The 27707-nt window shown below is 45.3% G+C and overlaps 1 protein-coding gene across 1 annotated transcript; it reads right to left on the minus strand.

Annotated features, from left to right (window-relative positions):
- Positions 1-1179: 1179 nt before the first annotated feature.
- Positions 1180-27707, minus strand: CA11 (carbonic anhydrase 11). Its single transcript, XM_060780365.2, has 9 exons — positions 25515-27707; positions 23055-23129; positions 12505-12647; positions 11174-11359; positions 6858-6953; positions 6673-6745; positions 5737-5891; positions 3525-3690; positions 1180-2194 (listed from the first exon to the last, which is right to left on the minus strand). The coding sequence occupies exons 1-9, from the start codon at positions 25576-25578 to the stop codon at positions 2160-2162; spliced, it is 993 nt and encodes a 330-aa protein (XP_060636348.1). The 5' UTR covers positions 25579-27707; the 3' UTR covers positions 1180-2159.

A 27707-nucleotide genomic window follows, 5' to 3' on the forward strand; every position in this document is an offset into this window, starting at 1 on the left:
GGAAGCCTTTTGGCTACGTTCTGTTCTGGTTGTTTTTAGGTTTTGGACTGCAATATCTGGATTGTTTCATAACAACAATGGATTCTGACGATGAAATATGGATCTCAACCTAGGATTGATGAAAACATAGGTTGTTGTGAGTTTTCTGGACTGTATGGCCATGTTCCAGAAGCATTCTCTCCTGACATTTCACCTACATCTATTGCAGGCATCCTCAGAGGTTGTGAAGTCTGCTGGAAAGTAGGCAAGTGAGGTTTATATATCTGTGGAATGTCCAGGGTGGGAGAAAGAACTCTTGTCTGCTTGAGACAAGTGTGAATGTTGCAATTAGCCACCTTGATTTGCACTGAATGGCCTTGCAGCTTGAAAGCCTGGCTGCTTCTTGCCTGTAGGAATCCTTTGTTGGGAGGTATTAACTGGCCCTGATTGTTTCCTGTCTGGAATTCCCCTCTTTATTTACTGTCCTGATTGTATAGGTTTTTTTTAAATACAGGTAGCCAGATTTTGTTCACTTTCATAGTTTCCTCCACTCTAACAACCACCATGTTAGACTACACAGAGAAGCCACTGAAATCCACAAGCATGTGGACAACTTCAACAGAAAGGAAAATGAACAAAATCTGGATACCAGTATTAAAAACTCTAAAATCAGGACATTAAATAAAGAGCAAACCCCCCCCCCCCCAAAAAGCAGGGGGATTCCAGACAGGAAACAATCAGGGCCAGTTAACATCTCTCAACAAAGGATTTTCCCAGGCAAGAAGGAGCCAGGCTTTGAAGCTGCAAGGCCATTCAATGCTAATCAAGGTGGCCAATTGCAACATTCACACCTGCGTGCAACAGACAAGAGTTCTTTCTTCCACCCTAGACATCCCACAGATATATAAACCTCATTTGTTTTAGTTTCCAACAGATCTCACTACCGCTGAGGATGCCTAACATAGATGTGGGTGAAACGTCAGGAGAGAATGCTTCTGTAACATGGCCATACAGCCTGGAAAACTCACAACAACCCAGTGATTCCAGCCATGAAAGCCTTTGATGACACGGTGAAAGTATATTTTCCCTTGCTTCTTCCTAACAAACTTGGCTTCCTTTAAACACTTACCCACACATGGACCTGAGTCAGCTGACTCCAAACTGAACTTTTCAAAATATTTCATTCCAGGAACGCCAGAGTTTGTTTTGAAAACTGTTTTTTTTTAATTAATAATATTAATCCATATTCAAATAGTCGATTTCTTTTGGCAATAAAATGTTTCCCTTCCCTTGCTTCCCAGCTAAGGGTCTTGAAGGCCATTTGGAAATGATTATAGGGTATTTCTTTCTATATTTCCCTAAACTTCCCAAGATAACACTGAGATTTGGGATATACCGTTTGGTATTTTCCACCCTTGGTTAATTCGAACTAGTGGGGTGAAGTTCAAAGTGAGTGTCCCCTCCCCTCTGCAAGTATTGAAAGAAATCCAGGATTGTGGATTTATCCCCACGGTATCTCTGCATTTCCCCCACAAACATTCTGAAGTTCGGGACATTAACATCCGCAGGGAAGAACCATCCTGCTTTGACTTTCATGCCTTATGGGCGCCGAGTTCTCTAGGATACCCACAAATATCTTGGGGTTTGTTAGTCTCCCTTTTTTCTTTGCCTAAGGAAACATTCTGAGGTAAGTGCAGCATTTAAAGTACAATCTAGCGTGGCCGATCTGCCCAAAATTTGGGGTACATTCTCTCTCCCTAACATTTGGGACCCATAGAAGTTTCAAATATACTAGATGTCCAGAACACAAGTGATTGGGAACTCAGGGAACAATGCCATTGGGGAAGAGCCTAGTCCTCAAGCGCCCAGGAGGGCTCCCATTTCCTTTTGAGATATGGCTCTTCAATGGGAAGCATGCCACATTTTGCTTATAAATAGCCCTGGTCATGTTTTGGTAAACTTCTGGAAGCCACACCGGGGTAAGTATGTGTGTTCCAAGCACCCTTGAGATGAAAACTCAAATGTGGATTCACACTGTACACTAATCCCCGGTTCATGGTGGGAGGCCATTGAGTCACCCAGAGGTGGGAGGCTGTAGCTTCCTCAGACGTCACGCTTTGAAGGAGCGACAGCCGCCCTCAAACATTCAACGGGACACAACTTCCAGCGACAGATTTCAGCTACGCAGCCGTTTTGGGAGGCCGTGTGCCGTCCACTGCAAAAGAGAAGATAAACAAAGATTTGCTGAAGATATTATTTCCTACATCCCATTTACTAATATTAATATTAACATTAATAATATAATATTGTCGAAGGCTTTCATGGCCGAAATCACTGGGTTGTTGTAGGTTTTTGCGGGCTATATGGCCATGGTCTAGAGGCATTCTCTCCTGACGTTTCGCCTGCATCTATGGCAAACATCCTCTGAGGATGCTTGCCATAGATGCAGGTGAAACGTCAGGAGAGAATGCCTCTAGACCATGGCCATATAGCCTGAAAAAACCTACAACAACCCAGTAATATAATACATCACACATAATATCACACATAATAAAATAAGTAATAATACATCACACAGTCCTAAATGCATGGGAAGTGTTCGACTTGTGATTTTGTGGTACGAAATCCAGCATATAGATCTCATTTGCTGTGTCATACTGTGTTTTTATTTTATTTTATTATAGTAAAATAATAATAATAATAATAATAATAATAATAATAAATTTTGATGACTCAAAATGCAGACTGTGCAAGGAAGCTGATGAAACCATGGACCATTTTCTTAGCTGTTGCAAGAAAATCGCACAGATGGACTACAAACAGAGGCACAACTCAGTGGCCCAAATGATTCACTAGAACTTATGTCACAAGTACCACCTCCCAGCAGTAAAGAATTGGTGGGATCATAAACCTGCAAAGGTTGTGGGAAATGAACATGCAAAAATACTGTGGGGCTTTCGAATGCAGACTGACAAAGTTTTGGAACACAATACACCAGACATCATGATTGTGGAAAAGAAAAAAGTCTGGATTATTGATGTTGCTATAGCAGGTGACAGCTGCACTGAGGAAAAACAACAGATAAAACCCAGCTGTTACAAAGACCTCAAAATCGAACTGCAAAGGCTCTGGCATAAACCAGTACAGGTGGTCCCAGTGGTCATTGGCACACTGGGTGCCGTGCCGAAAGATCTCAGTTGGCATTTGGAAACAATAAACACTGACAAAATCACAATCTGTCAACTGCAAAAGGCCACCTTACTTGGATCTGCGCACATCATTCGAAAATACATCACACAGTCCTAGACGCTTGGGAAGTGTTCGACTTGTGATTTTTTGATATGAAATCCAGCATATAGATCTCATTTGTTGTGACATCCTGTGGTTTTGTGTCAGTAAAATAATAATACATTTATAACCCGCCCTATCTCCCGTGGGAAAATTTGTTCCAACTTGTTCCTTTCCCCCAAGGACAGTTTCTACTGTCTATTTTAAAAAACATTCTTTTGCTTTTGTTTCTGTTTCTGGGATTTGGGTTTTCATACCGTGTAGCCTAAAGTTGCCCCCTTTGCAACGCCGAGTGGGGCGCCGCGGGTCTCGGTTGCCTCGAAGGCTTCGGTGTAAGAGAGGCTGGAGGGGTCTTGAGTTGTCGCTCATGCTCCGGAAGATCTGGGAAGGGAGGTTCTGGCTGAGAAGGCGAAGGGAGTGTATCTGGAGAATGGAAAGATGGGAAAAGAAGAATGGCGAGGATTGCAAGGCTGATGCAGATGGGGGAAAGCAAACATATACAGTGGGGGGAAATCATACAGGAACGAAGTTGTTTGAATTTTCTTAGTTGGGAAAAGCCTAAGCTTTTCAACGAAATTGGGATGTTACTACCATATTACTGCTGTTCTACCTTGTACCATCGAATTGCCAATTCATATACTGCACTTTGGAATTTGTAAGAATGTAAAAGATCCTCCCTTCCACTTTTACCTAAAGTCAGTACCTAGAGATATGCATGACCAGTGTGGAATACATCTCACCACGTTAAAACAGTGGATGTGGCTCTTAATGAGACATGCTGCATTATCACAGGATGTCTACACCCTACACCGCTGGAGAAATTTAGCTGGTATTGCACCACCTGACATCTGCTGAGAAGTAGCAGTCACTATTGAAAGGACCAAAGCATTGGAATTCTCTTGCCCATCCTCTGTTCAGATATCAACCAGCCTGCCAATGTCTTAAATCAAGAAATAGCTTCCTAAGATCTACAGAGACACTTGCAGGAACACCTCTGCAAGAGAGAGTCCAAAAGTGGCAGGCCAAAACCTGGAACCTCAATCAGTGGCTGAGACCAGATGAGAAACTCCCTCCTTGTTGTAGTTCAGCCTGTAATTGTGTCTGATGTTCATGATGCCACTGGGGATGAAGGGTTTTCTAGGCCTGGGTCTGTTGTCGATGAGGGTTTTCCTGGCCCTGAGTTAAGCCCAGGTGAGAAGTCTGTTTCTCCTGCAGATTCACAAGGTCACATTCTTGAGAGAGGCCCTCAACAGTATTTCTCTGAGAAACTGTCTTCAGAGGATGATTTGTCCAGTACAGAATTTAATGAGAGTGAAGATAGAAGATACAAAAGTTTACTTTTGTAAACAGATACAAAGTTCTCAGGTATAATGAAGGTCAATTTGTCTCCAGGAAAAAAGAGATAAGAAATCCTTATTTAGTTGTAAGGGCAAGAGAAATGCTTTCCTTTCGGTTCTGGGGTCAGGAAAAGCTTTTTATTGATACAAGGGAAAGAGTTACTTCAGTCTTGTCAATCAATGCTGAATCTTCATGACAGTCTTGTTTCCAAATATATTCCTCGTTTCATGCTTCAGTTTTGCCAGGCTCCTGTTTTGTGTATTGGATTTCCATGCTGCCTAGTTCTTTGGATTTTGCATCCTTGGATCTGATGTTTTACCTTGTTTTACCTTTGTGCCTTGTATCTCATGGACTATCTTTTATCCATGGACTATATTGTTTTGGAGATTACTGTTTTTACCATTTTACTGTTTTGTTTACATATATCCTTCAAAAACAGCTTGCTGATTTTACCAAAGTAGTGTGGTGTTTAAAGTCAGAGGTGCTCCTGGACTGGAATACAACACTCCTGGGCACACAGAAGACTGGGCGACTTGGAAGGCACTGAACAGACTGCGCTCGAGCACCACAAGATGCCCTAACCCTAAACTTAACTTTAAGAAATACGGCTACAAAGTGGAGTCCACGACATGTGAGTGTGCAGAAGAGCAAACCACAGATCACCTGCTACAATGCAACCTGAGCCCTGCCACATGCACAATGGAGGATTTTCTCACAGCAACACTAGAGGCACTCAAAGTGGCCAGCCTCTGGTCAAAGGACATTTAGTATAATGCCAAGTTTTTAACTTTGTGGTTTTTCTATACAGTATAACTGTATTCTCAATGCACTTCTGACACAATAAATAAAAAAGTACCTAGAGAGAATAATAAGTATCGAGAATATATTCCATTTTCCCTGAAAAGTAGTGAATTGCAGTTGTGGCTATTATAGGCCAAAAAAGGCAACCTAGTCCTTGGAAATTATTTCAAAAAGTAACTAGTTCTCAAAGTAAGTCATTCCAAAAACGGGTTCCTTCCTAGCTTCCTAGAATTCCCCAACTAGTATGATGGGCAATTTTTCCATGTTCAGGATTGGCATATAGGAAGCCAAAAAGGTCTTGTTCTGCATTAAGTGGGTCAGAAGACTCACCTGAACTGAGGTAATGTTAATAGGTCGGTCAATGAGGATCCAAGTGGCGGTTTCATAACATGGAGGAGTCGTCATGGATCCCTGGTAGGTGATGAAACCAAATGTCTCTGGATAGAGATCTTCAAGGCTCAGATCATGAAGAAGGTAAGCATCATCTATCAAATCAGGAATATACAGGTGCATATTTATTTATTAACAAGCATGCCAGAAGAGCCCTGGTGGATTGGATCAAATGTCCATCAAGGCCCACATTTTGCTCTCAATTGCTTCCTGCACAGGAAACGGACATGAATATAAAATAATTGCCCCCTTTTGTTTGTTCTTAGTATAAGGTATTCAAAGGTGTATTGCCTTGGAAAGTGGAGGAATATATTATTGAAGGCTTTCATGGCTGGAATCACTGGGTTGTTGTAGGTTTTTTGGGCTATATGGCCATGTTCTGGAAGCATTCTCTCCTGATGTTTCACCTTTATCTATGGCAGGCATCCTCAGAGGTTGTGAGGTCTTCTAGAACATGGCCATACAGCCCGAAAAAACTACAAGAACCCAGTGGATGAATAATTCAGTCATTAAATTGCTCTCCATTCTGAATCCATTTCAGACAGTAGCTTTTTTCATATCAGGAGTGACACTGCAAGTCGCTTCTGGTGTGAGATAATTTGCAGTCTGCAAGGATGTTGCCCAGATGTTTTACCATGCTGGGGGAGGCTTCTCTCATGTCCCTGCATGAGAAGCTGGAGCTGATGGATGGGAGCTCACCCCAATCCCCAGATTCGAACCACCGACCTTTCGGTCAGCAGTCCTGTCGGCACAAGGATTTAACCCACTGCGCCACCACTACATCTTATGGCAACCCTCCATCATAGCTTGGAAACGTTCTTTTTTTGCACTCAGCATCATTCTCTCCTTGCCTCCCTCATAAGCTATTATACTTACTCTTATATGAGATTCGGGTGATGGTCTCTCTGTTTAACAGTCTGGTTAAGAATGGGTTGGGACTTGGTCCAATCTACAAATAGAAAACACACAAAAGCTTTGAATCTGTTTCTTTATTCAGTCTCTTTCCCATCTTGACCCAGCCGGAAGGCTATACTCTCTATTCCAGAGAAAGAAGGACTTACATTGGCAAAGATTGAAATGACAGCCAGGCCGTTGGGATTGCGGGAGGCCTCTGAGATATTGGGGTAGAGTTCTTGGTTGTAATGGATCAGCTGAACCTAAAGGTGAATGCAAAAGAGAAAACAGGATACTCACACCAGGGTGATAAAAAAGTAACCTTGCGTTTCGCAGGTGTAGAACAATGCATGTATTTGTCACACTTCTGCGACCTTGGATGTTTGGAGAGCTGAACTGTGCATCAAAGTACGATCAGCAAGTCCAGTGTTTCTCAACCTGTAGGTCGAGATGTAATAGCAGGCCTTCGTTAGATATAGATTTAAAATAGCTTCCCAATTCTAATTTATGTATAAGTCTAGAAGTTTAAGTATCTTTCTGATATCTGACTTGAAGGACCAACAATACTCTTTATGATGTGTTAGGGCAGCATTTCTCAACCTGGAGGTCAAGGCCCGGGGGGGGGGGGGGGTCGCGAGGTGTGGTGTTAGAGGGGTCACCAAAGACCATCCGAAAACACAGTATTTTCTATTGGGATTTGTGCTGAATTTCATCCAGTGAATGAAAATACACCCTGCATATCAGATATTTCCATTACAATCCATAACAGTAGCAAAATTACAGTTGTGAAGTAGCAACGAAAATAATGTTATGGTTGGGGGTCACCACAACATGAAAAACTGTATTAAGAGGTTGCGGCTTTAGAAAGGTAGAGAACTAATGTGTTAGGGACTGGCACCCTATTTGTGCACATTAGCTACAGTTGATTTTTTCTCTACTAAAAACTCTCTGTCGACAGCCAATGGCTCATGGGCCAGCATCACTCCAAGGTCGACCGCTTTTAAGTACCACTGTGTTAAATTACATCTCCAGCGACCTGGTCGGGGATGATAGATGGTGTAGCCCCACCCATTTGGAGCATCACTCAGTTAGGAAAGGCTGGACTACATGTGTAGAAGCTTGCATTTTTATGGCTTGGAGCATGTTTGGAGAGGAAGTACAGCCCCTACATATTTCATTGTTTCAAAACAAAATGATTGCTCTAGCTTTTTCATTGATGTTCTATGCAGAAGGTTTTGTTGGATGTAGGAGCATTGAAACACACCTGGGCTGATCCTGTTACTAGCAAACAAGGCTTCACAGAGCCTGAGGCTATTTCCATGATCAAAGGTCAGATGTAGAAAGAAGTACATGGGCAATTTGTTCATTGGAAGGAGCAGATTTGGAAGCAAGGGTTTTTATAAGGCCTAGCGCAGGCCTGCACAATATGTGGCCTGGGGGCCAGATACAGCCCACAGCAGGGGTTGGTGTGGACCTCAGAGTTACGAAGCAGCAAAAGCAAAGCACTGCCACTACCCTCAGCCCCATGTTTCCTATCTCGGTGTTTTGTTTTGTTTTTTGTCGTGTCAGGAGCGACTTGAAAAACTGCAAGTTGCTTCTGGTGTGAGAGAATTGGCCATCTGCAAGGATGTTGCCCAGGGGATACCCGGATGATTTGATGTTTTTATCATCCTTGTGGGAGGCTTCTCTCATGTCCCTGCATGAGGAGCTGGAGCTGATAGAGGGAGCTCATTCGCCTCTCCCCGGATTTGAACCTGCAACCTGTCGGTCTTCAGTCTGCCGGCACAGGGGTTTAGCCCACTGCGCCACTGGGGGCTCAGTGGTGCAATGGGTTAAACCCTTGTGCTGGCAGGATTGCTGATTGAAAGGTCAGCAGTTCGAATCCAGGGAGTGGGGTGAGCTCTCGTCTGTCATAATAATAACAACAACAACAACAACAACAACAACAACAACTCTGGTACTTCCGAATTCAGACACACAGAGGACTCAGGGTGGATTACAATGCACATATACATGCAAACATTCAATGCTAATTAGACATACAACATATAGAGACAGACACTGAGGCAATTTAACATTCCAGCTTTTCCGGTTTCATGAGGGTATGCTCAATTCTGGCCACAGGGAGAGCTGCTGCTTCACCGTCTATTTGTGACACCGAATCATTTGATGGAGTATTTCCTCATTCTTCTGCACGCTGCTGGAAGGTTTTATGGCGTTGTAAATTAGTTAAATTAGCTTCCCCGCATAAAGCATACCTAAATTTCCTACTTGACAGTCTAGGTTGTCAGCAAGCTAGACTAATGACCGGAAGCTCATGCTGACCCGGGCTGGCTTCGAACTCATGACCTCTCAGTCAGTAGTGATTTAATGCAGCTAGCTATCAACTAGCTGTGCTATAGCCTAGTCCTGATGTAGACCCTTTCCTCTAGTTCACAAGGGGAAGGAGTCTCAGGGTGAGAACACTGCCTTGGAAAGCATGTGAATGTGGGGCAGAGCATTTCATTACTTAAGATTTGTTTGCCAAGATCCTACACCACGTATTTATTTATTTATGGACGTGTAAATAAATAACATCCCTTGGCCCAAGACCTTAACAACCGCCAGCCACATTGATCAATAGAGTTCTATTCAGCTGGCAATCATCAAGATGCCAGCTGAATAGGTGCCTCAAGATGGCATACCCAGCCCACTCTTTCCAGCAAAGCAAGGCTACAACAAGGAATCGCTTCTGATAATTGCAGCCTTTCTCGTTGCTGAGAGGGAATCGGAAATGTCATTATGCTGCATCCCCTTCACCAGCTGAACCAACCTCCATCTTTTGGTGTCACTACTGGTATTAAGCTAGGTTTGGGAGGGGGCATTTTCAATTGAGGCAGGAGCACCATGGATGTGAATACATAGCATCTTTCAATACAGAGCAATTACGCATCCATAACTCTACATTGCGAAATCCTTAACTGTAATATAGGATGCCAGCTGTTTTTTTATTGAATAGTATATTTTGTATATGCCATTCATTTTTTTAATACCCACCAGCTGGCACTCTGTATTGCAGTTAAAGATTTGTAATGTAGCATTATGCGGCCATAAATGCTTCATGTTTGCACTATATCCCATCTCATCTTGGAAGCTGAGCAGGATCAGCCCTGGTTATTACTAGGATGGGAGATCACCAGTAAATGCCAGGTGCTGGAGGCTCTATTTGAGAGGAAGAAACTGGCAAAACAACCTCTGAGTACTCCTTGCATATGACATTCACAGTCACCATAAGTCATCGGGTGACTTGAAAGCATGTACACACATCCTTTGTATGACATTATGGATTGTCTCACCTCCTGTGACACAACAAGAGGTCTCAAGTTTTGAATCTGAAACCTCAAGGTTTGAATTCCTAGGAGTCTGCAGGAAAGGGATGTATAGACTTGCTTCGTGGTTCTCAACCTAATGCCACAACCCCTTAATACAGTTCTTCGTGTTGTAGTGACCCCCAAACATTATTTTCGTTGCTACTTTGTAACTGTAATTTTGCTACTGTTACGAATTGTCATATAAATATCTGATATGCAGGATGTATTTTCATTCATTGGACCAAATTTGGCACAAATACCCAATATACCCAAATGTGAATACTGGTGGGATTGGGGGATATTTGAGTTTGTCATTTGGAAGTTATACTTACTGGGATTTATAGTTCACCTACAATCAAAGAGCATTCTGAACTCCACCAATGATGGAACTGAACCAAACTTGGCACGCAGAACTCCCATGACCAATTGAAAATACTGTTGGTTGGCATTGACCTTGAGTTTGGGATTTGTAGTTCACCTGCATCCAGAAGGCACTGTGGACTCAAACAATGCTGGATCTGGACCAAACTTGGCATAAATACTCAATATACTCAAATGTGGAATTTGGGGAAAACAGACCTTGACATTTGGGAGTGTAGTTGCTGGGATTTATAGTTCACCTACAATCAAAGAGCATTTTGAACCCGACTAACGACAGAATTGGGTCAAAGTTCCATGAACAACAGAAAATAGTGTGTTTTCTGATGGTCTTTAGTGACCCCTTTGAAACCCCTTCACAACCCCCCAGGGGTCCCAAACTCTAGATTGAGAAGTGTGGCCCTAACACATCATAAAAAGTATTGCTGGTCCTTCAAATCAGATATCATATCAGAAAGAGACTGAAACGTCTAGACCAGGGGTTCTCAACCTGTGGGTCCCCAGGTGTTTTGGTCTACAACTCCCAGAAATCCTAGCCAGTTTACCAGCTGTTAGGAATTCTGGGAGTTGAAGGCCAAAACATCTGGGGACCCACAGGTTGAGAAACCCTGGTGTAGACTTATACATGAGCATATACAGAGCATCTATGGATATTAGAATTGGGCAGCTCTGTAACATCTACAGAGGCTTGCTATTACGTCATTATAGGTCTTTACTGGTCTTAAAGGCCCACTATTAAGAAGGCTTGAGATCACCTCAGCAGAATAGGTCTCGCCATCAATTTGGTGTTCGGAGCCGAACCCATCTTCGCTTCCAAAATGCAGGCGGATTTCCTGGAGCCGGTGACTGTACAAAAGCGGACCTCCAGAGACATTAACCAGCTGCAATGGGTCTGGGCGAAAGGAGACATGTCGCCCTGTGTTGTACATGGTGCCGCTGATCTGGAGGATAAGACGGAGAGATAAGCACCATTAGTACATGGGAAGCTGCCCAAATATTGACCACTCCTTTAAGGTAGATACTAAAACCCAGAGTGGACTTGCTACTTCATTGACATTGGAGCCAAGAGCTGTCATTGGGTCAATATAACGCAACTCAGTATTGCCAGTTCAGATTGGTAAAACTTCTAAAATTTGGATTTTTTTCTAGGCTTACTTGTCGTTATTTATTTCCAGAAAATGAGCACCAATAGGTTGTTGTGAGTTTTCGGGCTATACGGCTATGTTCCAGAAGCATTCTCTCCTGACTTTTCACCTACATCTATGGCAGGCATCCTCAGAGGTTGTGAGACGTCACAACCTCTGAGGATGCCTGCCATAGATGCAGGTGAAACGTCAGGAGAGGATGCTTCTGGAACATAGCGATACAGCCCAGAAAAGTCACAACAACCCAGGTTTTTTTTGGTCGTGTCAGGAGCGACTTGAGAAACTGCAAGTTGCTTCTGGTGTGAGAGAATTGGCCATCTGCAAGGACGTTGCCCAGGGGACACCCGGATGATTTGATGTTTTATCATCCTTGTGGGAGGCTTCTCTCATGTCCCCGCATGAGGAGCTGGAGCTGATAGAGAGAGCTCATCCGCCTCTCCCCAGATTTGAACCTGCGACCTGACGGTCTTTAGTCCTGCCGGCACAGGGGTTTAACCCACTGTGCCACCGGGGGCTCCAACAACCCAGTGATTCCAGCTATAAAAGCCTTCGACAATATATTGAGCACCAATAGTTTTAATAGGAGCCCCCAGTGGCGCAGTGGGTTAAAGCGCTGAGCTGCTGCACTTGCTGACTGAAGGGTCACAGGTTCGAATCTGGGGAGTGGTGTTACCTCCTTCTATTAGCCCTAGCTTCTGCCAACTTAGCAGTACAAAAACACGCAAATGTGAGTAGATCAATAGGTTCCGCTCTGGCGGGAAGGTAAGGGCGCTCCATGCAGTCATGCCGGCCACATGACCCTGGAGGTGTCTATGAACAACGCCGGCTCTTTGGCTTAGAAATGGAGGTGAGCACCACACCCCAGAGTCGGACACAACTGGACTTAATGTCAGGGGAAAACCTTTACCTTACCTAGTTTTAATAAACACAGAGATACCCACCTTCTTTCCACCTGTGCTTAGTCGAATTGGAGGAAGGAAAGGGTCATACACCATTTGGCTGGTGTTAACATCCACCGGTGACTGACGTTTGCCAATGGCACAGAGGCTCCAGGCGGAATTCACGAGACCCCAAAAGGGGGGACCTGCAAAGAGAGCAGGAGAAAATAAGCGGATTCAATGACTGCATCCTGCTGCTTCCTTGAGTAAGAGCCACTGAAATGCTATATTTATTCCCTGGGGTACAATTACAGAGAGCGGAGGGAGGAAAAGAGTGCTGGGATGGAAAGTCAGAAAATGCCTGTGTATGTATTTCACAACTGCCCAGGCTACGTCTCATTGGAGAGGGCAGGCAAGTGACACTAACATCTCACAAAGGTGGACGGTTTACGATAAAGAAAATATAGCACTGTGTTGTTGAAAGCTTTCATGGAAAGAATCACTGGGTTGCTGTGAGTTTTCTGATCTGTATGGCCATGTTCCGGAAGCATTATCACCTGATGTTTCACCCACACCTATGGCAGGTGTCCTCAGAGGTTGTGAGGTTTGTTGGAAACTACGCAAGTTAGGTTTATGTGTCTGTGGAATGTCCAGGGTGCGAGAAAGAACTCTTGTCTGCTTAAGGCAAGTGGGAATGATGCAATTGGCCACCTTGATTAGCAATGAATGGCATTGCAGTTTCAAAGCCTGGCTGCTTCCTGCATTATATTTTTCACACCTTGTTGGTGGCTTAGAATCACAGAATCACAGAGTTGGAAGAGACCTCATGGGCCATCCAGTCCAACCCCATTCTGCCAAGAAGCAGGAAAATTACATTCAAAGCACCCCCGACAGATGGTCATCCAGCCTCTGTTTAAAAGCTTCCAAAGAAGGAGCCTCCACCACACTACGGGGCAGAGAGTTCCACTGCTGAACGGCTCTCACAGTCAGGAAGTTCTTCCTTATGTTCAGATGGAATCTCCTTTCTTGTAGTTTGAAGCCATTGTTCCACATTCTTGTCTTGAGGGCAGCAGAAAACAAGCTTGCTCCGTCCTCTCTATGACTTCTTCTCACGTATTTATGCATGGCTATCAAGTCTCCTCTCAGCCTTCTCCTTTTCAGGCTAAACATGCTCAGCTCTTTAAGTTGCTCCTCATAGGGCTTGGTCTCTAGACCCTTGATCGTTTTTGTCGCCCTCCTCTAGACACATTGCAGCTTGTCAATATCTCTCTTCAATTGTGGTGCCCAGAATTGGACCCAATATTCCAGGTGTGGTCTAACCAAGGCAGAATAGAGGGGTAGCATGACTTATGCTGCCATAACACCTGCTTATGCTAGAGCAGGGTTCCCCAAACTACGGCCCGCGGGCCACTTTCAGCCCACCAAGGGCACTTATCCCCCACAGTGCCCCCCACAGTGCCCCTCCCTTGGCAGGCTCATGCTATCCGTCAGACCCGATGGGCAGTGTGAGTCAGCCAAGGGCAGCTGCTCCGTGTGGCCTACTCGCGCGTAAAGCACCTTGCGAGGTGCTTTACGCGCGAGTAAGCCGCGCGGGGCTGCTCCTCCCTTGGCAGGCTCACGCTGCCCATCGGGCCTGCCAAGGGAGGCTGCCCGGGCGCTCCATGTAGTCATGCTGGCCACATGACCTTGGAGGTGTCTCCGGACAACGCCGGCTCATCCCAGCAACTACAACTCCCAAATGCCAAGGACTATTTTCCCCAAACTCCACCAGTGTTCACATTTGGGCATATTGAGTATTCATGCCAAACTTTGTCCAGATCCACCATTGTTTGAGTCCACAGTGCTCTCTGATGTAGGTGAACTACAACTCCAAAATTCAAGGTCAATGCCCACCAAATCCTTCCAGTATTTTTCAGTTTTTCATGGGAGTTCTGTGTGCCAAGTTTGGTACAATTCCATCGTTGGTGGAATTCAGGATGCTCTTTGATTGTAGGTGAACTATAAATCCCAGCAAGTACAACTCCCAAATGTCGAGGTCTATTTCCCCCAAACTCCACCAGTGTTCACATTTGAGCATATTGAGTATTCATGCCAAGTTTGGTCCAGATCCATCATTGTTTGAGTCCACAGTGCTCTCTGATGTAGGTAAACTACAACTCCCAAACTCAAGGTCGATGCCCACCAAATCCTTCCAGTATTTTCTGTAGATCAGAGGAGTTCTGTGTGCCAAGTTTGGTTCAATTCCATTGTTGGTGGAGTTCTGAATGCTCTTTGATTGTAAGTGAACTATAAATCCCAGTAACTACAACTACAAAACTACAAAATCAACCCCCCTCCCAACCCTACCAGTATTCAAATATGGGTGTATTGGGTATTTGTGCCAAATCTGGTCCAGTGAATGAAAATACATTCTGCATATCAGATATTTACTTTACAATTCATAACAGTAGCAAAATTACAGTTACGAAATAGCAAGTAAAATAATGTTATGGTTGGGGGTCACCACAACATGAGGAACTGTATTAAGGGGTCGTGGCATTAGGAAGATTGAGAAACACTAGGTTAGCAGTTAATGCTCCATCAGCAAGTCAATAGGATGTTGGCCATTGTGCCAACCTAGAAAGAGAGTCTGAGGCACAGTCATGTAAAGTAGGAAGATAAATGGCTATTAGTCATGAGGTCCAAGTATTTGTGGTACTGTTAGAGGCAATGAGTGCCTCCCAGGACTGGTTGCTGAGAGCCAGGGCCAGCTCCAGACATTTTGCTGAGAAAGAGAAAGAGAGAGAGAGGTGGAAAGGGAAATGTCAAGGTGAACAAGTCAACATACTGCATGAGAGGGAAAACCTTTCAAGCTCCTCTCCCCATCCCTGGCAGGAAAAATACAGAGCAGTTTCATGCCTGAAGCTGCCACTTCTTCTAGCTTTTTGGCAGAGACACTTTTGCTCATGAACATGTGTTGGAGGATGCTGTTGCACACATTCCTCCTGTCTCACCTTTATATGCTTCGCATGCCATCATGAGAACACAGAGATGAACTAGAGCAGTATTTCTCAACCTTCCTTATGCCACGACCCCTTAATACAGTTCCTTATGTTGTGGTGCCCCTCAACCATTGTTACTTCATAATTGTCATTTTGCTACTGTTCTGAATCGTCATGTCAATACCTGATATGCAGGATGTATTTTCATTTACTGGACCAAACTGGCATACCCGATATGCCCAAATTTGAATACTGGTGGGGTTGGGGAGAGATTGATTTTGTCATTTGGGAATTGTAGTTGTTGGGATTTATAGTTCACCTACAATCAAAGAGCATTCTAAAATCCATCAATGATGGAATTGAAGCAAACTTGGCACACAGAACTCCCATGACCAACAGAAAATACTGGAAAGGTTTGGTGGGCAATGACCCTGAGTTTTGGAGTTGTAGTTCACCTACATCCAGAGAGCACTGTGGACTCAAACAATTATAGATCTCGATCAAACTTAGCACAAATATTCAATATGCCCAAATGCAAACACTGTTGGAGTTTGGGGAAAACAGACCTTGGAATTTGGGAGTTGTAGTTGCTGGGATTTATAGTTCACCTACAATCAAAGAGCATTCTGAACTCCACCAATGATGGAATTGAACTAAACTTGGCACACAGAACTCCCATGACCAACAGAAAATACTAGGAGGGTTTGGTGGGCAATGACCCTGAGTTTTGGAGTTGTAGTTCACCTACATCCCGAGAGCACTGTGGACTTAAACAATGATGGATGTAGACCAAACTTAGCACAAATATTCAATATGCCCAAATGTGAACACTGCTGGAGTTTTGGGAAAATAGACCTTGGCATTTGGGAGTTGTAGTGGCTGGGATTTATAGTTCACCTACAATCAAAGAGCATTCTGCGCTCCAAAAACGATATAATTGGGCCAAACTTCCCACACAGAACCCCCATGACCAACAGAAAATACTGTGTTTTCTTATGTTCTTTGGCGACCCCTCTGACACCCCCTCGCGACCCCCCCCCCCAGGGGTCCCAACCACCAGGTTGAGAAACACTGAACTTGAGAGATCTGGGATCTGATCCAGCCCACTTCTTCCTCTCTGTGTTTTGATTTGCCTGCAAACAGCATTCTTTCACAAAGGCTAAACATGGGGTTCTGGTTCCCAGTGCCATTGCTGTGCTGTCTTCTGGATTTACTTGTGTGTGCATATTTATGTGTTCTACCCCTTTCAACGGCATGCAAATTTAAACAGTGTGCCTGTTTTGACAAATGCGTGTGCAGATGTCACATTTAACTAGGTACAGATGTGGACATGTAGGAGTTTATTAGTCTCTCTCTCACTCAATCTCTCTCTCTCTGCAATTTAATAAAGACGAGAGAGGGTTCTACCTAGACGGCGGCGTTGGTATATATGCAATTGAGCAAAGCAATATATCTGCTCAGTGTCTTCCCTGGGTGTTCCTTCATCTCTCTGCACTCGCTGGCTTGTTTCATTTCTCATCCCTCTGTGGCTGCTCTGTGTGTGCGCGCTTTGTAGCCTCATCTGTATGTGTACACTTAATTATTCCCCCCCCCCTTTCCTTCCGAATAGGGGATGCAGACTTCCCCTCTCCTCTCCTGTGCTCCCCAAATAGAGTGACAGTGGGAGGGAGGCCTAGGACATTGTGGCTTCCACGTAACCAGTCGCTCACCCTCCCTTCCACATGTACACCCACACACTGTGGCCCTGTTTCTCTGTGCTGCTCGCTGCATCGCTGGAGCGGGCAAGGGAGATATTAAATATTAATGCAGCCTCTTGCAGTTGCTGAGCTAAGCCCAGCCTTCCCACCCTCCCCAACCAGGATCAGCACTGCGTACAGCTGGAACGGCGCAGCAGTCTCCTGTATCAGTGTGGGCTCTTTCCTGAAGCAGGGCTGATGGGGATGTCCCACCTGCCCACCCAGCCACTGAGTGATTCACCCTTGGGACTCCACCAGTCATCCCCAACCTTGGACGCAGGGGGTCATGAGAGAGGCATAGATTTCCCCCATCTGGAGTCCAAGGGAATCTAATTGGCCGCCTGGAACCACCGCCGACATGCCTTGCCAAGGAAGCCCCCCAAATCCTGAGCTCAGAATAAATTATGCAAATCGACCCCCTATTTGCATGCATCTCTGTAATCAGGCTGAGCCTATTTAGAGAGCAACACCGAGAACATTTGCTGCTTGCCCACCAACACCGCTGGCATGTGGCAGAAGTTTCTGAAGGAGCCAAAGCCTAGGAAAGGAAGGGAGGAAGGAAGGAAAGGAGGACAAACATATGCTGTCTGCTAAAAAGATGTGGAAATAATTAACATGAGGTTAGGGTGGGGAAAACGACGACGACAACAACAACAACAACAACAACAAAATAGACAAGGCAAGAGAAGTATGAGAGAAGTAAGGGTCATTCCAGACAGGTTCTATATCCCAAGATCTGATCCCAGGTTTTCTGTTTATCTCAGATTATTTGGCTGTGCGGACTCATATAATCCAGTTCAAAGCAGAAAACCTGGGATCAGGTCCTGGAATATAAGGCCTGTCTGGGGACCCTTCCACACAGCTGAATAAAATTCCACATCATCTGCTTTGAACTGGAATATATGGCAGTGTGGACTCGGATAACCCAGCTCAAAGCAGATATTGTGGGATTTTCCACCTTGATATTCTGGGATATAGGTCTGTGTGGAAGGGCCCTAGAAGGGCCCTAAGTGTTTGAAATAATAATAATAATAAACTTTATTTCTACCCTGCTACCATCTCCCCAATGGGGACTTGGTGCGGCTTACATGGGGCCAAGCCCAGACAAAATAATACAGCAATAAAATCAAAACATATACATTAGACAACAACAACATTATCAAGGCTCCATGAGTAGTAAATGTAGATGTTGGAGCTTTTGGCAAGGAAAATTCTAACCCATCCAACTTTCAGTAGGCATTGTCTACACTCAGCCAACCATTTTGCTGTGTCCTCAATGAGAACTAGTTACATGTTTCCCTTTAAACGAAGACCAAGTGAATTGTGTCATCAAAGGCTTTGAAGCTGCAAGGCCATTCAATGCTAATCAAGGTGGCCAATTGCTACATTCATACTTTCCTCAAGCAGAGGAAAGAGTTCTTTCCCCCACCCTGGACATTATTCCACAGATATATAACCCCCACTTGCCTAGTTTAACAGACTTCACAACCTCTCTGGGTGCCTGCCATAGATGTGGGTGAAACGCCAGGAGAGAATGCTTCTGGAACATGGCCATACAGCCCTTTGAAGCTGCAAGGCTATGCAATGCAAATCAAGGTGGCTAATTGCAACATTCACACTTGTCTTAAGCAGACAAAAGTTCTTTCTCTCACCCTGCACATTATTCCACAGATATATAAACCCCACTTGCTAGTTTCCAACAGACTTAATAAACTCTGTGGGTGCCTGCCATAGATATGGGCAAAGCATCAGGAGAGAATGCTTCAGGAACATGGCCATACAGCCTGGTAAAACTCACAGCAACCCAGCCTTACCCACTGACTATCTTTCCTGGGCTCCCCTTACTTACACATTTTATATTCCTACCTCACCCAGGGTTTTATCATATTATCATTTTATCTTGTTCATCTGGCCTGCCCTTCCAGTCTGACTTTTATATTGTGTTAATTTGTTTTATTCTTTTGCGTTGCTATTGTAATTATTTCCTGATGTAAGTTTTGTTTTTGAAATCTGTATTGTATTGTGTTGTACTGTATTTTTATGTTAGCTGCCCCAAGTCCCCATTGGGGAGATGGTGGCGGGGTATAAATAAAGATTATTATTATTATTATTATTATTATTATTATTATTATTTGAAAAAACACAACAAGATGAGTCCACAGCAGACAGTCTGCTGGCTGTTGAATTGGATCACACATCAGACGCTGGGGGGCCTTGGCCTCATGTTAGCTGCCCTGAGTCCCCATTGGGGAGATGGTGGCGGGGTATAAATAAAGATTATTATTATTATTATTATTATTATTATTATTATTTGAAACACAGCAAGATGTGTCCACAGCTGTTGAATTGGATCACACGTCGGACACTTCCCAAGTGTTTAAGACTGTGTGATGTATTGGCGAATAATGCGTGCAGATCCCAGTAAGGTAGCCTTCCGCAGCTGGCAGATGGTAATTTTGTCAGCGCCGATTGTGTTTAAGTGCAGGCCAAGGTCTTTAGGCACTGCACCCAGTGTGCCGATCACCACTGGGACCACCTTTACTGGCTTGTGCCACAGTCTTTGCAGTTCGATTAATAATAATTGTTTTGGGTTTTTTCCTTGCAAGGTGCAGCACTACTACCCAAATTTGTACCAGCCAACATGTGCAAAGCAATCCAGTTATATAAAGGTGATCCCAATCCATTCTTCAAAAAAGGATACTAATGGAAGGAATACATGAATGTTCACAGGTGCTGAAAAGGCTTTGAGGAACCATCCTGTCTCAAGGAAGCTTCCTTTGATCCTCCACTCTGTCCTATTTTCAGCTCCCTTTTTTATTCCATCCTTTTCCCAATATAGGCCACCATACACCTGTGTATGTGTCTTCAAGTCACTTACAACCCTGAGATCAGACAGAATCTGTTGCCTTTAGTGCTGGCATGGGCAAACTTGGGCCCTCCAGGTGTTTTGGACTTCAGCTCCCACCATTCCTAACAGCTTCAGGCCCCTTCCTTTTCCCCCTCAGCCGATTAAGCGCTTAAGTGGCTGAGGGGGATAAAGAAGGGGCCTGAGGCTGTTAGGAATGGTGGGAGCTGAAGTCCAAAACACCTGGAGGGCCCAAGTTTGCCCATGCTTGCTTTAGTGTATTTAGATCACTATTCACCACATTGCCCTTTAATAATATATACCCGCCACGCTACATGTTATGCCATGCCCAGAACCTAGAGAAATGATATGATCGATGGGGGATTTGGGGAATTACAAACCAAAAAATATAACTTTTTCAGGTTCTGGCTTAGAAAAGGAGTTTTTGCTCCTCCATTCATTCTTCCCCATTCCTCAGACCTCAGCTAAATCAAAGGAAGGTTTCCTTTAGTGTGGCATTCTGCTTCCACCCCTGAGGAGTCCTGGTAAGTTTTCAGGCTTGACATGACGTAATAATAACAGCACCATTATCATATTCTCTTCTTTGCTTCCCAAGATTCAGCATTCAAAGGCAAGGCTCCTCTCATTATGCAGACTTCATTCAGCTTGTCATGCCCATCAACCACTCACGGTTCTTTCTCCCATTCATTAAGATTTACATAAATAACACCTAAACAAGTGTTGTATAACCCATCTTTGGTTCTAAAGGAATGAGAACTTGTTCGTCAACCCGGGGGTTGGGAACCCTGGGTTGTCGCAAGGGGGGGGGGGTTGATTGTATTTGAACTATAAATCCCAGCAACTACAACTCCCAAATGTCAAGGTCTATTTCCCCCCAAACTCCTCTAGTATTCACATTTGGGCATATTGAGTATCCATGCCAAGCTTGGTCCAGATCCATCATTGTTTGAGTCCACAGTGCTTTCTGGGTGTAGGCGAACTACAACTCCAAAACTCAAAGTCAACACCCACCAAACCCTTCCAGTACTTGCTGTTGGTCATGGGAGTTCTGTGTGCCAAGTTTGGTTAAATTCCATCGTTGGTGGAGTTCAGAATGCTCTTGGATTGTAGATGAACCATAAATCCCATCAACTACAACTCCCAAATGTCAACGTCTATTTCCCCCAAACTCCACTAGTATTCACATTTGGGCATATTGAGTATTCGTGCCAAGTTTGGTCCAGATCCATCATTGTTTGAGTCCACAGTACTCTCTGGATGTAGGTGAACTACAACTCCAAAACTCAACTTCAATGCCCATCAAACCCTTCCAGTACTTGCTGTTGGTCATAGCAGTTCTGTATGCCAAGACTTCTCTTTGATTGTAGGTGAACTATAAATCCCAGCAGCTACAACTTCCAAATGTCAAAGGTCTATTTTCTCCAAACTCCACCAGTGTTCACATTTGGGCATATTGAGTATCCATGCCAAGTTTGGTCCAGATCTATCATTGTTTGAGTCCACAGTGCTCTCTGGATGTAGGCGAACTACAGCTCCAAAACCCAAGGACAATGCCCACCAAACCCTTCCTGTATTTTCTGGTGGTCATTGGAGTTCTGTGTGCCAAGTTTTGTTCAATCCCATCATTGGTGGAGTTCAGAATGCTCTTGGATTGTAGATGAACTATAAATCCCAGCAACTACGACTCCCAAATGCCAAGGTCAATTTTCCCCAAACTCCTCTAGTATTCACATTTGGGCCTTAAAACAAGCCATTTGTCTGCTCCTCTAGTCTGAGGTTGACATGACATTCCCCAAGTATGATTGTGATCTGAATATGCCAGGAATTGGACCTAGATCCACTCAATAGCAAAGCAGATGTGGACGCCCAAGTCGTCCTATTTTGAGTGGAAAGACCAACACATGTTCTGCAATTCATGATATCTTGTGGCAATGAGTTCCAAAAGACACTAGGTAATAGGGTGTTGTGTTTGATAGCCTTCAAAGTTAACCTGATCAACATATATTCTTACATATTTATAAATACATGCACACATGCATGTGTATACATATTCATTTTGTTTCACAGGAGTAAGCAAAAGAAAGATATTTAATATTAGCCATTAAAACAGTGGTTCTTAATCTGCGGGTCGGAATCCCTGGGGGGCTCATGAGGGGGTGTCAGTGGGGTCGCCAAAGACCATCGGAAAACACTTTATTTTCTGTTGGTCATGGGGGTCTCATGTGGGAAGTTTGGCCCAATTCTATCGTTGGTGGAGTTCGGATTGCTCTTTGATTGTAGGTGAACTGTAAATCCCAGCAGCTACAACTCCCAAATGTCAAGGTCTATTTTCCCCACACTGCACCAGTGTTCACATTTGGGTATATTGAGTATTCATGCAGAGTTTGGTCCAGACCCATCATTGTTTGAGTCCACAGTGCTCTCTAGATGTGGGTGAACTACAACTCCAAAACTCCAGGTCAATGCCCACCAGACCCTTCCAGGATTTCCTGTTGGCCGTGGCAGTTCTGTGTGCCAAGTTTGGTTCGATTCCATCATCGGTGGAGTTCGGAATGCTCTTTGATTGCAGGTGAACAATAAATCCCAGCAATTACAACTCCCAAATGACAAAATCAATCCCCTCCCCAATCCCACCAGTATCCAAATTTGGGCATATCGGGTATTTGTGCCAAATTTGGTCCAGTGAATGAAAATACATCCTGGATATCAGATATTTACATCACGATTGATAGCAAAATTACAGTTATGAAGTAGCAACAAAAATATGGTTGGGGGTCACCCCAACATGAGGAACTGTATTGAGGGGTCATTAGGAAGGCTGAGAAACGCTGCATTAAACGACCATAACACTTAAAGAGCTGCTTGGGCTGGAAATATGAAGAAGGGAAGCAAGAATAATGAGACTGGGGCGTCATTACTCAATCTTTGAATCTCCCCATCATCGCAATCAAGATAAACACCCTTGCCACGACGAGTCTCAATTAAGACAGAAAAGCAGGATCGTAATAATAACCAGTGAGAGTTTTGTACCTGGCACAAAGCTACCATGAAGGGTCTCCTTGTAAGCCCACCAGTCCTCATAGGTCTTTGCAGGGACAAACTGCACTGGAGAAGGAAAAAGGAAGGAGGTGAGAGAGGGAAGGGAAAGGGTTAATTATCAAAGGGCTTCGAGAAAAGGAGGCACAAGCGTGCAACACCAACATCCATCTCTGCTTGGAAAACCTTCCGCCTCCCTTTTCTGAATGGACAATCAATGTGCACGAGACGGATTTCACAGAAGACACCTGAATGGATGAAACGGGTGGTCTGGCAGGTGGAGAGCTCATTGAAGTTACACCTGCTTCCATCCACTTGACCTGTCCCTGGGTGAAGAGGCACCCCACACATGCTCAGAGGCACTGTTGCAGCTCATAAATCATAGTTTTGATGGGGTTTGCACCAGAAGGGTGGAAAAAATAATAGAAAGTGAATGGTCTTGGCAGGTGTTGAGCACATTGAAATTTCACCTGCTTGCATCCACTTGACCTGGCCTCGGGTGAAGAGGCAGCCTGCATATGCTCAGAGGCACTGTTGCAGCTCATAAATCATAGTTTTAATGGGGATTGAACCAGAGGGGTGAAAAAATAATAGAAAGTGAATGGTCTGGCAGGTGTTGAGCACATTGAAATTTCACCTGCTTGCATCCACTTGACCTGGCTCTGGGCGCAGAGGCAGCCTGCACATGCTCAGAGGCACTGTTGCAGCTCATAAATCATAGTTTTGATGGGGATTGAACCAGATGGTGAAAAATAATAATAGAAGAACCAGATGGAGAAAAAAAAAATAGAAAATGGGTGGTCTGGCAGGTGGAGAGTGCATTGAAGTTTCACCTGCTTGCATCCACTTGACCTGGTCCCGGGTGAAGAGGCAGGATGCTTATGCTCAGAGGCACTCTTGCAGCTCATAAATCATAGTTTTAATGGAGATTGAAACAGGTGGTGAAAAAATAATAGAAAATGGGTGGTCTGCTAGGTAGAGAGTGCATTGAAGTTTCACCTGCTTGTATCTATTTGGCATGTCCCTGGGAGAAGAGGCAGCCTGCACATGCCCAGAGGCACTGTTGCAGCTCATAAATCATAGTTTTGATGGGGATTGAACCAGAAGGGTGAAAAAATAATAGAAAGTGGATAGTCTGGCAGGCGTAGAGCACATTGTAGTTTCACCTGCTTGCATCCACTTGACTTAACTCTGGGTGAAGAGGCAGCCTGCACATGCTCAGAGGCACTGTTGCAGCTCATAAATCATAGTTTTGATGGAGATTGAACCAGATGGTGAAAAAATAAAAGAAGGTGGGTGGTCTGGCAGGTGGAGAGCACATTGAAGTTTCACTTGCTTCCATCCACTTGACCTGTCCCTGGGTGAAGAAGCATTCTGCACATGCTCAGAGGCACTGTTGCAGCTCATAAGTCATAGTTTTGATGGAGATTGAACCAGATGGTGAAAAAATAATAGAAAATAGGTGGTCTGGCAGGTGGAGAGTGCATTGAAGTTTCATCTGCTTGCATCCACTTGACCTGGTCCCGGGTGAAGAGGCAGCCTGCACATGCTCAGAGGCACTGTTGCAGCTCATAAGTCATAGTTTTGATGGGGTTTGCACCAGAAGGGTGAAAAAATAATAGAAAGTGGATAGTCTGGCAGGTGTTGAGCACATTGAAATTTTACCTGCTTGCATCCACTTGACCTGGCTCTGGGTGAAGAGGCAGCCTGCATATGCTCAGAGGCACTGTTGCAGCTCATAAATCATAGTTTTGATGAGGCTTGAACCAGATAGTTAAAAATAATAGAAAGTAGGTGGTCTGGCAGGTGAAAAGCACATTGAAATTTCACCTGCTTGCATCCACTTGACCTGGCTCTGGGTGAAGAGGCACCCTGCACATGCTCAGAGGCACTGTTGCAGCTCATAAGTCATAGTTTTGATGGGGATTGAACCAGAGGGGTGGAAAAAGTAATAGAAAAGGAAAGGGCTTGAGGCTGTTGGGAAAGGTGGAAATTGACATCCAAAACTCCTGGAGGGCCGAAGTTTGCCCATGCCTGGTATAGAAGAATAGGTGCAAAACTAAGACAGGTAGAGTGAATGCAGGAGGCTAGATCTAAGAGGAATGGGCGGATTCAGGATTGTATACAGATTAGCTCATCTCCATAATTCATCAGGAGGATCTGCCTGCTTATGAAGATGAATGCACAGCATGAGTGTGTGAATGGGGAGGAAGAGAGATGGAGAGAGGGATGGAGAGATGGGCAGAGAGATGGATGGGTGGATGGATGGAGAGCTGTCCCAGTTGCCTTTCTCTCTCTCTCTGAGGAATCTTCTTCTTCTTCTTCCCCCTTCCTTGCAACTCTAGCTCCCCAGACAAGGAGAGATGCCTCCCCACCCCGTCCCCCCGCCCCACAGCCCACACCCACGCGTGCTTTCCCCCCATCCATCCATTCATCCCTCTCTCTCTCTCTTACCAGCCATACAAGTTGCTGTCAGGACTCCCAACAGGCAAAGCACCCCCAGCATCCTGGTCCTCATCGTGGGGCGTGGGGAGAGAAGGGAGCCCCCTTAGTCAGAAGTGGAGGCGCCCCTTTCTCAGCATCCCGCGTGGAAAGAGAAGGCGCCCCACTCGTGTCCGCGCGGGTCCGGTGAGCCCTTAAGCCCCCCTCGGACCCACCCCTGAGAGCCCCCCGACCTCCTCCTCCATGCCCTCTCTCTCTCCCTCTATCTCCCTCTCTATCTCACCTCCTTCCTCCCTCCCTCTCCTTCCTCCTCCATCCCTCCATCTTCCCCCCGCCCCCTCTCCAGGGGACCCCCCCTCCCTCGCCCAATGTGGAGGAGATGGGGAAGGAGATAAGGATGGGGTGGGCAAGGCAAAAGGGTGGGCTGTTTTGTTCTGAGGAGGGGGCTTGTAGGATCACTCCTCAAGGGGTGCCCACATCCAGCCTCTCTCTCTCTCTCTCGATTCCTTCCCCCCTTTAAAGAAAAGGATCGGGGATCTGTGGGACCCCCTGCTGCATGATTTCTCTGTGGATGATAAGTCGCCAAGGGAAATGAGAAGTCGCCAAGGGAGATGGCTCTTTGTGGAGTCCCCGAACTTCACTTCTTTTCCTCCTCCTCGCTTCCCTTCCTGTTTCTCTCTTTTCTCCACTCTTTCTTTTCCTCCTTCTCTCCTTTCTTTCACCACCTTCTCTCTCTTCCTCGGTCTATTTTCTCCCTGTACTCTTGTGATCACCCTCTTTCTCCCTCTTCCCTCCTTTTGGGGGACCCTTTCTCTTTACCTTCCTCTGCTCTGAACTCTCCTTTCCTCTTTTCTCTCTCTTCCTCGGTCTATTTTTCCTCCCTGTCCTCGTTTGAACACCCCCCCTTTCTCCCTCCTCCCTCCTTTTGGGGGACCCTTTCTCTTTACCTTCCTCTGTTCCTCCTCTCCTTCCCTCCTTTCTCTCTTTTCCTCAGTCTGTTTTCTCCCCCTCCTTTTGGGGTGACCCCCTTTTCTCTTTACCTTTCTCTGCTCTGAACCCTCCTTTCCTTCCCTCCTTTCTGTCTCTTCCTCGGTCTCTTGTCTCCCTGTCCTTTTGTGATCACCCCCTTTCCCCTCCCTCCCTCCTTTTGGGGTGACCCCCCTTTCTCTTTACTTTCCTCTCCACTGAACTCTTCTCTCCTTCCCTCCTTTCTCTCTCTTCCTTGGTCTGTTTTCTCCCTGTCCTTTTGTGATCACCCCCTTCCTCCCTCCTTTTGGGGTGACCCCCTTTCTCTTTACCTTCCTCTCTTCTGAACTCTCCTTTCCTTCCCTCTTTTCTCTCTCTTCCTTGGTCTGTTTTTCCCCTGTCCTCTTGTGATCACCCCCTTTTCCCTTCCTCCCTCCTTTTGGGGTGACCCCCCCTTCTCTTTCCCTTCCTCTGGTCTGAACTCTCCTCTCCTATCTTTCTCTTCCTCGGTCTATTTTTCTCCCTGTCCTCTTGTGCTCACCCTCTTTTCCCCTTCTCCCTCCTTTTGGGGTAACCTTTCTCTTTCCCTTCCTCTGGTCTGAACTCTCCTCTCCTATCTTTCTCTTCCTCGGTCTATTTTTCTCCCTGTCCTCTTGTGCTCACCCTCTTTTCCCCTTCTCCCTCCTTTTGGGGTAACCTTTCTCTTTCCCTTCCTCTGTTCTGAACTCTCCTCTCCTTCCCTCCTTTCTCTCTCGTTCTCAATCTATTTTTCTCCCTGTCCTCTTGTGATCACCCCCTTTCCCCCTCCTTTTGGGGGACCCCTTTCTCTTTACCTTCCTCTTCTCTGAACTCTCCTCTCCTTCCCTCCTTTCTCTCTCTTCCTCAGTCTATTTTTCTCCCTGTCCTCTTCTTATTCCCCCTTTCCCCTTCCTCCCCCCTTTTCTCTTTATCTTCCTCTGCTCTGAACTCTCCTTCCCTCCTTTCTCTTCCTCTATTTTCTCCCTGTCCTCTTGTGCTCACCCCCTTTTCCCCTCTTCCCTCTTTTTTGGGGTACCTTTCCTCTTTACCTTTCTCTCCTCTGAACTCTCCCAGCCTTCCTCTGCCCGGCTGGCCCCTTCATCCCCTCTCCCTCCCTTCCTAGGCACCTCTTCTTCCTCCCTCGCTTGCTTTTTGCCTCTCCTTTCTTCTTCTTCTCCTTCTCCTCCTGCTCCGCATCTCCCAGCCTCGGCTTCCCTTTCC

The sequence above is a fragment of the Anolis sagrei genome, chromosome 6 (genome assembly GCF_037176765.1).
Source record: "Anolis sagrei isolate rAnoSag1 chromosome 6, rAnoSag1.mat, whole genome shotgun sequence".
In the NCBI taxonomy this organism is placed as follows: domain Eukaryota; kingdom Metazoa; phylum Chordata; class Lepidosauria; order Squamata; family Dactyloidae; genus Anolis; species Anolis sagrei.